Below are 11,176 nucleotides of genomic sequence, written 5' to 3'. Positions count from 1 at the left end.
TGCAGGTGCCATCCTTGGTCAGGGCACATACAGGAAGCAACTAACGGATGCATAAATAAGTGTAACAGTAAATCGATGTTTCTCTCTCAAAAAAAAAGTTAATAAAAAATAAATAAAATTGCTGGTTTTAGTAGTGGGGCAGGGAAAATATAAGATGAGCCTACAGCATCTTCTAGAGCCAGAAAGTAAGGGAGTATACATTAAAACAAATAAACAAAAACCCCATAATGATGGGGATAAACGTGACAGAGGAACAAACTGAAAGTGCTATCAATGGCAACAAAATAAACTAGTATTAGTTTATAACCTAAAAGTCATGATATAAATGATTGAATAAATGAATAATGGGGCAAATGGGAAGAGACAAATCTCTCATGAAAAATAATTCCAAATAGTTTATGTTTGTCTTCAATTAGATGAAATACAACTTACCACTCCTTAAGTGTGGGCTGCTCTTAGTTTTTCCCAAAGAGAACAGTATGAAAAGGGGAGGAAATAGTAATTTTACAGTGGAGAAACCTGACAAACACTACCTCAAATACGTGGTCAAGGTTAACAATTAACCTTCCCCATGTGGTAAGGCCACCCTTCCCTCCACACCCCAACTCTTATTAGGAATTTCTGGACCTAAGGGTAGGTAGGACGATGACCATGTCCAGCTTGAAGCAGCTAGAGGAGCATGAGACCTTCACCCATTGTCCTTTATAAGATTATAAAGGGTCTTAAGTCTGAGAGGAGGGAATTTTTATTTTTATTGTTATTAATTAATTATTTTTTTCAAAAAGAATAATGTTGAAAAGGGTGAAGCCAAAAAACTTATATGCATGACCCACGGACATGAACTAAGTGGGGTGGGATTGCTGGGGGAAGGGGGTTGTTGCAGGAACACAGATTTCTGGTTAGGGGCATTCCCATGCCCCTCTGCCCAGGTGTCCTGTGACTCAGGATATGATGAGCTAATCTTGTCTCTGCCTGCAGCTTTAGGCTGTTCAGGCCACTGGGTCATGGAATCCTGAGGACAAAGAGGTCTGTTGAGTACTCCATCTGCCTCCTTGAAGATAAAGTCTTAAATTGGGGCTGGCCTTGATGATTAGTGGATCTGCTTTGCATCCCTGATAGGTGTTATCTAAACCAGAAGTTACCCTGGCTCTATTTTACATATTAATGATACTTTATAAGAATTCTTTCACTTGTAAAAATTCTTTTATTGTTGGCTGGAAAGTCACACCCCCTGTTCTAGTAACTTTTGAAATCCTGATAAAAGGATGGAGTGACCTCTCGTTCTTTGGCTGATGGTCTGAGCGAGCCACAGTCCTCCATACGTACTGGCCATTCATCCTGCTTGCTGGCATTATCTCAGCGTCCCCGACCGTATTCAACACTTCAGGGGTTGTTACTGGGCAGAGGGGAGCAAAGGGGGAAAAAATGGGAATTATTGTAACAATATAATCAATAAAATATATTTAAAAAAACAATTAACAGTGATAAGTAATATTGATGTCATGTACTTTTGATGTGATATGATGAGAATGGCACTTCACCTCTATGATCTTCCTCCCCAAAACCCATAACCTCAGTCTAATCATGGGAAAAAATCAGACAAATCCCAGTTGAGGGACAGGCTATCAAATACTTGACCATTACTCCTCAAAACTGTCAAGGTTACCAAAAACAAGGAAAGAGGTCTGAGAAACTGTCACAGAGTAATGTGCTATCCTGGAACAGAAAAACATCCGTGGGTAAAAGCTAAGGAAATCTCAATAAAGTATGGACTTTAGTTAATAATAATGTATCAGTATAATTTCATTAATTGTAACAAATGTACCATAAATAATATAAAAGGGGAAAATGTATATGAAGTATATAAAAACTCAATCTATCTTTGCAATTTTTCCATAAACCTAAAACTATTCTAAAATTAAAAGCTTATTATTTAAAAAAAAAGAGAGAGAAAGAGAGAGAGAGAGAGAAAACTCACAGACTGAGAGAATATATTCAAGAATACATATATCTGGCAAAGGATTTGTGCCCAGAATAGATAAAACTCCTACAAATGAGTGCTAAAAACACAACCAAAATTAAAAACAAAATTTTCAAAACAGAGACAAAAGACTTGAGCAGACATTTCATAAAACAAGATACAAAAATATTGATAAGCATGTGAAAAGTTGCTCACTATCATTGGTCATTGGGGAACTACAATATTAATATTAGGGATCATTTCAAATCTACTAGAGGAGTTAAAATTAAAGAGTGATAACTCGAAATGTTGGCAAGCATGTGGAACCCTGGAACTCTTGCACATGGCTAATGGGAGTGTTAAATGTTACAACCACTTTGGAAAACTGCTTGGGAATTTCTCATAAAGTTAAGCATATACAGAACGACCCAGAAAATTCCACACCTCCCAAAAGAAATAAAACATGCCCACAAAAAGACTTGTACAGAATATTTATAGTGCCCTAGCCAGATAGTTCATGTGGGTATCTCCATTGGTTAGAGCATGTCCCGTACACCAAGGTTGCAGGTTTGATACCCAGTCAGGGGCACATACAAGCGTCAACCAATGAATGCATAAGTGGAACAACAAATCAGTGTTTTTCTCTCTGAAAATCAGTAAAATAAAAAAACTTTAAAAAAACAGCCTCCATCACCAAATATGAGTGGGCCACATAATATATTCTCCATAGCTCTATATTCTATTATTTTAAACAAAACAATATTCATAGCAACTTATTCATAACAGCTAAAAACTGGAACAATACAAATGTCCATGAACAGGTGAATTGATCAAGTATTCAATGGAATACTTTTCATCAGGAAGAACAAGTAATAGCTGTTTCACACAGAGAACAAAGGCAGACACTAATGAGTATGTACCACCTTTATTTTTGAAATGATAGGAATCAGAGGAATGGTTACCTAAGGAAGTCTGGTAAGGGGCTTAAGGGAACTCTTGGGTAATAGAAATATTCTGGTAGTTACACAGCTGTTGACATTTAGGAAAACTAATCAAATCGTCCATTAAAAAACTATGCTTTTCACTGTATTAAAATTTTACCTCGGTAAAAAAAAAAAAGAATGGACAGGAAAAAAAAAAAAAAAAAAAGACTGTCGGCAGAAAAAAAAAAAAAGTAAAGACTGCCGGCATTGAAAAGTAACACCGATGTAAGGAGAAATTTGGTGTGGGAATCCCTTTTTTAAAAACCGTTAAATTAATTAACATTCCAATAAGCTCGGCCGGATTTATGTAAGCAAATAAGGACATTAAGAAGCCCTGCAAACTTGGGAGTCCCTCCTCCGACTGAGTTTCTTCGTTCTTCCTCGGATATGCGAAGGACCCTGGGAGGTCCCGGACGGACTCAGGCTCAACGAGACCACACCTTCCCCCGCTTCCTTCCGAAGGTCAATCACCACCCCCACCTCGCTCCGTCCGCGTCGCGGGCAGGTGGAAAATATCACTCCGCGAACTAGCCTATTGATTTCACTCACACCCATCTGAATCGTCAGTTGCCCTTTCAATCAATTCAAATATTGCAAGGAGCAAACCAATTGCGAACCTCGTCGAAGTGAAGAGGCGGGCACGTTTCCCGGAAGTGTTAGTTAAAATTTCTCCAATGAGAGGTTCGGTGTGGGAAATTTGAATTTAGCCTAGGTTCGGGTTGTAGGCGGTCCCGTTTTAGAGGCAGCGTTGGTCGTCCAGACCGAGAGAGTTCATTTGCTTTTCGTGTGGTTGAGGTTTCACGCCAGAAGCTGCCTCAGGTAGGTGGGTGCTGGGGAGCTGGAGGGAGGGTGCTGGCCCGCTCACTTCTTGAAGGCCTAGGAGGATCTGAGGACCAGCAGCTGCAAGCTGGCTGCTTCCCAGGGAGGCTCCGCTAGGACCGTGTTACCCGTCCTTCGAGAAGCCGATAACACAGTTTTCCGGAAGATCAAATATTTGTTGGCTTGACGTTTGTTAACAGTCAGCGTTTCACCACCGGGGCGTAATTGGCCTTTGGAGTTTGTTGATACTTAGCATCCTTGGCCCTGACATTAATTTCAGTAGCTCCTCCCAGATCCTGTGCCACTTGTAAACGTCCGGGTTGAGAACCTGTAGGCAAGCAAGAACAAAACATGCTCGACTTTCAAGCTGGAAGGAACGCCGGGCAGCCAAAAAAGAGAACCTAGATATATGTGAAGAGCCAGGATGCCTGGCTTGGAATCCCAGCTGCAGCACTTTTTCCCTGTGCTCACATGGGCATTTAATTTACCTCATTTGTTTAATGGCGATAATATTACTTAACTACCCTTTAGGGTTTAGGTGATAATTAAATATACCTTTAATATTAGTTCTCTTTCTCCCTCTCTCTGTTTCTGCTGTGTATAGTGGTATGCCGTATTTCAAAATAATACATAAATTTTATTTTTTTCTTTTAATAACAAATTAATACTTGTGGGAGGTGGCAAATCAAATAGAGGAGAGGTCTTGATGAAAAGCACGGTTCTTTGTCACTTCCCCATGGCCCTTAAAGGAGAATGTTATTAGCATCCATGTCAAATGAATTCTCATTTTTTATTACATGTTGATGCTTTAAAATAATGTAACATTTAATTTGCAGCGTTTCTTGTGCAGATTTTTCTATTTGAAGTGTTTTTTTCATGATTTTTTAAATTGTTTTTCTATTACAGTTGTCCAATTTTTCCCCCCCTTGCACCCCCCACCCAGCCCACCCCTTCTCCCACAGTCATTCCCTACCCCGTTGTCCATGTCCATGGGTTATTTATACTAGTCCCTTTACTAAACCCTTCTCCTACTTACCCCTGTTCTCTCCCTCCCCCCGATAACTGTTATTCTGCCCCTTGTTCAATTTTGTTTATTTGTTTGTGTTGTTCATTAGTCTCCTGTATCGGGTGATATCATGTGGTATTTTTCTTTCATTGCCTGGCTTATTTTGCTGAGCATAGTTCTCTCTAGTTCCATCTATGTTGTCACAAATGGCAGGAGTTCCTTCTTTCTGCTACATAGTACTCCGTTGTGTAAATGTACCACCGTTTTTTAATCCACTCATCTACAGATGGGCACGTAAGCTGTTTCCAGCACTTAGCTATTGTAAACAGCGCTGCTATGAACATAGAGGTGCATAGGTTCTTTTGAATTGGTGTTTCAGGATTTTTCGGGTATAATCCTAGCAGTGGAATCGCTGGTTCAAAAGGCAGTTCCAGTTTTAGTTTTTTGAGGTAGTTCCATACTGTTTTCCATAGTGGCTGCACCAGTCTGCATTGCCACCAACAGGGCTCTAGGGTTCCCGTTTCTCCACATCCTCGCCAGCACTTGTTGTTAGTTTATTTGTTGATGATGGCCATTCTGACTGGTGTAAAGTGGTATCTCATTTTGGTTTTTATTTGCATCTCTCTGATGGTGAGTGATGTTGAGCATTCTTTCATATGCCTATGGGCCTCTGTATGTCCTTTTGGGAGAAGTGTTTATTCAGGTCCTTCGGCCATTTTTTAATTGGACTGTTTGTCTTCTTGGTGTTGAGATGTGTAAGTTCTTTATATATTTTGGAGATCAGTCCCCCGTCTGAGGTATCATTGGCAAATATGTTTTCCCATATGGTTGGTTCCCTTTATATCATGCTGATGTTTTCCTTTGCTGAACAGAAACTCTTTAGTTTGATGTAGTCCCATTTGTTTATTCTTTCCTTCATTTCCCTTGCCTTAGGAAATGTATCAGTGAAAATATTGCTACGCGGGATATCTGAAATTTTCTTGCCTATGTTTTCCTCTAGGACTTTTATGGTGTCACGGCTTACATTTAAGTCTTTGATCCATCTTGAGTTTATTCTCGTGTGTGGTGTAAGTTGGTGGTCTAGTTTCACTTTTTTGCACGTCCCTGTCCAGTTCTCCCAGCACCATTTGAAGAGGCTCTTATCACTCCATTTTATGTTCCTTCCCCTTTTGCCAAATATTAGTTGACCATATAGATCTATTTGAAGTTTTTAAATGGACTTTCTTAGTTATTCCTGTTGAGGAATATTATGTGCTTATAACTTTTTAAACTTCCTAATGCAGACACTCCTCCCCCTCTCCTCCGCTCCTTTTTCCTTTTAAGCTTGCAAGAATTTTCTCTGGAAAACCAGTCCTTTTTCTTCAATTTGGCTGGGTGGTTCTCTATACCTGATACATAGGTAACCAACCACCTTAGACTTCCCATTTTCCTTTACTCTTTCCATTATTTCGAGCCCTGGTTTCTTGGAACCCATGACATCCTCTTGTCCTCCCTTGTGTTGCTTGAAGACATTCTCAGGGGTCTTTCCATGAAAAGGCTATGTGCTGAGTAAATTATATAATTTATCACATGGCTGAAAATAGTTTTATTCTGCCTTCCCAAGGACATCATGGTTTGTTTATCCTTCTATATCACCTTAGTAATTATTCTGAGAACCCTCTTTTTCTTAATCTGGTATATTTGATGCCTATTTATCATCCTTCCTTGTCTAATAGGCATCTCATGTGGTTTTTGTTTGTTTTGTTCTTTGGCTTGAGAAAAATATGTCAGGCTGCCTGCATTCATCACCAGGGGAAGGTTAGAAACTATTCTCTTTATTATGGAAAGTGGCTTCTTGAGCTTCATTTTATCTGTCAAGCAAAGTCCTATTTAGGATCCCAGAACAGGTTGTAGTATCATCTTTTGATGACCTCCTCACTCTTCAGTGTCGCATATTTATTCCATTTTTATTTCAATATTTTTATTTCAGAAAGTTCTGAGGTTGCGACAGGAGGTGAACTGGAATCTTAATTTTTTAAGTAGTAAAGTGAAAATCCATGTAAGCTGGTCTCTCTCTTCCCTGACAGGATGTCTTCATCACGTTTTGCCAGTCGACACAGAAAGGATATGAGTACTGATATGATTAGAACTAAAATTGCTCATAGGAAATCACTGTCTCAGAAAGAACACAGGCATAAGGAATATGAACGAAATAGACATTTTGGTTTGAAAGATGTCAACATTCCAACCTTAGAAGGTAGGCGACTTCTTGAATTAGACGAGACGTCTCAAGAACTTGTTCCAGAAAAGGCCAGTGTCAAGCCAAGTAAGTAAAGGTTTATTGTCATTTTAAGTGTTTTAAAGAGTGAAGAAAAGTTGGTTTAATAACTGACATTAAAAAAACAATAACTGGGCCCTAGCTGGTGTGACTCAGTGAATTGAGTGCTGGCCTGTGAGCCAAAGTGTTGCTGGTTTGATTCCCAGTCGGCGCACATGCCTGGGTTGCTGGCCAGGTCCCCAGTTGGGGGTATGGGAGAGGCAACCACACATTGGTGTTTCTTCCCTCTCTTTCTCACTTCCTTTCCGTATCTCTAAAAATAAAGAAATAAAATCTTTTTAAAAAATAAATAAATAGCTGGGTAGCTCAGTTGGTTGGAGCATCATCCCAGTATGCCAGGATTGCGGGTTTAGTCCTTATGGCACATACAAGGATCAACCAATGAATGCATAAATAAGTGGAACAATAAATAGATGCCTGTCTCTCTCTAAAAATCAATTTTAAAAAAATGAGCAGCAGAGTTTTGTAATACCGTTTTGAATAACTTGATGTTTTCTACTGTCTCTTTAAGGTAAAGGCTAGGCTAAAGCTATTTTAGCCAGGCTAGAGCCACTCACCTGTGGAATATTACAACACTTTATTTTCTGTGTTGCCGTATAGGAATCTAAAGTTCTTACTTCTGGATCTAGGGTAAGATAAGTGTTGACAAGATAAATTGATAAGGGACACAAAAATTGATTGAAGAATATATTAAATAAGAATACTTTGCCAATGAAAACATTTCTTAGGCGGGCAAGTAATTCTTCCTTGTAGTTTGTCCAAAAGGGTCATTAGGAAGGAAAAAGAAACAAATGATAAAGAAAGATATGATCTCAGCAAGAGATAAAGATAATAAAAATAGAGTGTCTTAGAAGGCAAGTGATGCTATAGAGAAGAACTGGGAAGTGACTTCTACATTTAACCAGAAGGAGTCACTGGAGCCCTATTTAGTAGTGTTAATGTATCATTAGGGACTAGATTGCAATGAAATAAAGCGAGGATAAATGATGAAGAGATGACAGAGATAAAGTCTTAGACATTTTATAGAGAAATAAATGAGATGTGAAGTTGTTTAAATGTTCACTGGCTTTAATTTTATCATTTTCCACAACCAGTGTAATATGTGGCACATGCAAGACATTCAATATAATTGAGCTTAATTGATTCTGTAAAAGAGGGAGTTGGGCTAAAATATTTCAGATTTCTTATTTTGTGATTCTAAAGAAAAGTGAGAAAAAGAATTTGATAAATGTTTTGTAGGGTTCTTTTTGTTTTTTGTTTGGTTGGGTTTTTTTAAAAGACTTTATTTTTAGAGAGGGGAAGGGAGGGAGAAAGACAGGAAGAAAAACGTCAATGTGCGAGAGATACGTACATCAATAGGTTGCCGCTCACACGCCCCCTACTGGGGACCTGGCCCACAACCCAGGCATGACCCTGACTGGGTATCGAACGTGTGACCCTTTGGTTTGCAGGCTGGCGCTCAATCCACTGAGCCACACCAGCCTGAGAGATAAGGTGATCTGTGCATATTTGAAGGTCGAAGGAAATGGTTGGTTGTTGAGGGGGGGAGAATAAAGAATAACATTTCTTTTTTCTTTTCTTTTTTTTTAAGAATAACATTTCTTAAGAGTTGGGAGGAAATAAAAATTGGGCCATAGAATGATATAGGGTGACCTTTAAAGGAAGAACTGGACATTTTTTGTCTGAGATGCGATGTTATTGCTTCACAAGTTGCCTCCTTGCTTCTACTCTTGCCCTTTCAATATCCCATTCCTTGACTAAAAACTGTCAAATGAAAGTCTAACCCTGTCAGTATGCTATTAAAATATCTTTTGTTTATTTGTCATTTGCAAATGCTAGGGGTGGGAGTGAGCCTGGTATGTTCCAGAGAAAGCAAATATGTGAGCATGGCCACAGGAGAAGGAACAGGGTGGGCTGGCTCCTGTAGAGCCCTATGGTCTACATCATTATGAGGACATAGGCTTTTACTCTGAGGGAAATGAGAAACCATTAAAAGATTAATGTGAATTTATGTACCTTGATTTATATTTTCAAAGTGTCACTTTGGCTGTTAAGACTAGTTTGTGAGTGACAAGCATGGCCTTGGAGAGACCAGTTAGGAGACTGTGGCAGTAATTTAGTTGATAGCTGATGGTTGATGGGAGTGGTAGCAGCAAAGGTAGGCAGCTGTATTCTGGGTATATTTTGAAGTTTGAACCAATAGAATTTCCTAATGGAGTGGATATAGGGTTAATAAAGAGGGGTCAGGATGATTCCAAGAATTTGGGCCTGAATGACTAAAAATATGGATTGGCCATTCATTAAATTGTAAAAGATTGAGGGAGGAACAATTTGTTTTGAGGGGGAGGGGAATGGTAAGATTAAGAGTTCAGTTTTGGATATATTGAATTTGAGATGCCAATGGAAGAAGACTTACTGAAAGGGTAGTTGGATATATGAGATGAATTCAGGGGAGAATTCTGAGTTGGAGATACAAATTCAGGAGTTATCAACTTATACAGGGTGTTTGAAGCTATAAGAATGGATGTGAACTAGTATAAATGGCCCGTGGACATGGACAACTAAATAGGGATTGACTGTGGGAGAGGGGGGGAAGGTGGGTGGATCAGGAGACAGCAATTGGGGGAAAAATGGGACAATTGTAATAAAAAAACAATAAAAAAAATATATATATATATAAATACACACACAAAAAATGGATGTGATTATCTAGAGTTTTGGTGTGGAAAAAGGGAAAAGAGGAGTTAGCATTCTAACATTTAGAGAGTGAGGACGTGAGGGGGAACTAGTGAAGAACTGAGGAGCAATGCAAGTCATGTAAGAGTTCAGCCAGAAGAGTGTAGTATCTTAGAAACCAAGGGAAACAAACATGTCAGAGGAAAGCCTGATTGATTATGTCAGTGCTTCTTGTTAGGCCAGGTAATATTAGAAATGAGAATTTGAGCTTCACTGTGGAGGTCACTGGTGATCTTGATAAATAGTTTTGGTAAGTGAAGTTCAGGAAGTGAAAGCCAGATTGGCAAGGGTTCACGTGATAATGGCAGCACCACCGAGGACATACTCTTCTTTTTCTTTTTCTTTTTTTTTTAAATTCTCACCTGAGGGTGTGTTTATTGATTTTAGAGAGAAAGAAAGGGAGAGAGAGAAAAACATCAATGTGAGAGAAATACTGATTGGTCGCCTCCTGCATGCGCCCCCTCTTGGGATCGAACCTGCAACCCTTTAGTGTCCCAGATGATGCTCCAACCAACCGAGCCGCCTGGCCAGGGTTACCTACGACAAATTCTTGCTTCAAAAATTGAACTTGGCTCTAATCAAACCCTTAGATATAATTTCCTGTTTATGGAAAACATATGAGAACTAAAGGAATGAGCAAAAAATAGGAGAAAGCGAACGACAAATGTAGAGTGTCTTTAATTTTAGAGGTGCATACTGACATGGATAAAACTTTGTGAGAAGAATTTGTTTTCAGCTACTTCAGAAATAAAGCAAGTGCAGCAAAATGTTCATAATTACTGAGAGGCTGGGTGGCAGGTATATTATTACAGTCTACTTGTGTGTATATTTGAAATTTTTTATAATTTTGAAAAAAGTGAGAGGAAGGGGAAGGAGAAGAATTGGAAATATGGATATAAGTAATTATCTTGAAGAAGTTTGCCTTAAACTGAAATAGAGAAATGAGGCAAGTAGCTAGGTGAGAATGTGGGTTGGGAGGAATTACTACATGTTTGTAACTTGATCAGGGCAGCAACCCAGTATAGAGAGAAAAATAGATGAGTGAGAGGGTAAGTTACTGGAAGCATGTCCTTGACTAGGTGATAGGGAACAGAGTCTAGAACTAGGTGGAGGGGTTGGCTTCCGAGGGGGGCATATTTAGCTCATCTAGAAAGGAAGATGGAGTGTGTCCGCTCAGATACCGGGGTGGGAGCTTTGAAGGCAGACGGGAGAGGAGCAGTTTCGGGTTTGAGAGAGGATAATGTGTGAAACAGTAATTCAGGAGAATGAGAGACTAATGAAATGGTCGTTGTAGGGTCCAGCTGAGGTTTAAAGTCTCAAATAGAAAGAGATGAGGTAGCATGCTTTTGTGTATT

At 39.2% G+C, this 11,176-nt stretch overlaps 1 protein-coding gene across 3 annotated transcripts in view; it reads left to right on the top strand.

Annotated features, from left to right (window-relative positions):
* Positions 1 to 3,629: 3,629 nt before the first annotated feature.
* The window catches only part of DLGAP5 (DLG associated protein 5), a 44,110-nt gene continuing 36,563 nt past the window's right edge, over positions 3,630 to 11,176 (top strand). For all 3 annotated transcript variants that reach the window (XM_090272052.1, XM_090272051.1, XM_090272053.1), the window contains exons 1-2: positions 3,630 to 3,762; positions 6,835 to 7,073. In XM_090272052.1, coding sequence (XP_090128178.1) covers positions 6,836 to 7,073 — 238 coding nt within the window. In that variant the 5' untranslated portion in view covers positions 3,630 to 3,762; position 6,835. The remainder of the gene's footprint in view (positions 3,763 to 6,834; positions 7,074 to 11,176) is intronic.

The sequence above is a fragment of the Furipterus horrens genome, unplaced genomic scaffold, assembly GCF_987537825.1.
Source record: "Furipterus horrens unplaced genomic scaffold, mFurHor1.1.pri manual_scaffold_3, whole genome shotgun sequence".
NCBI lineage: Eukaryota > Metazoa > Chordata > Mammalia > Chiroptera > Furipteridae > Furipterus > Furipterus horrens.
This window is presented reverse-complemented; position numbering and strand designations above follow the sequence as displayed.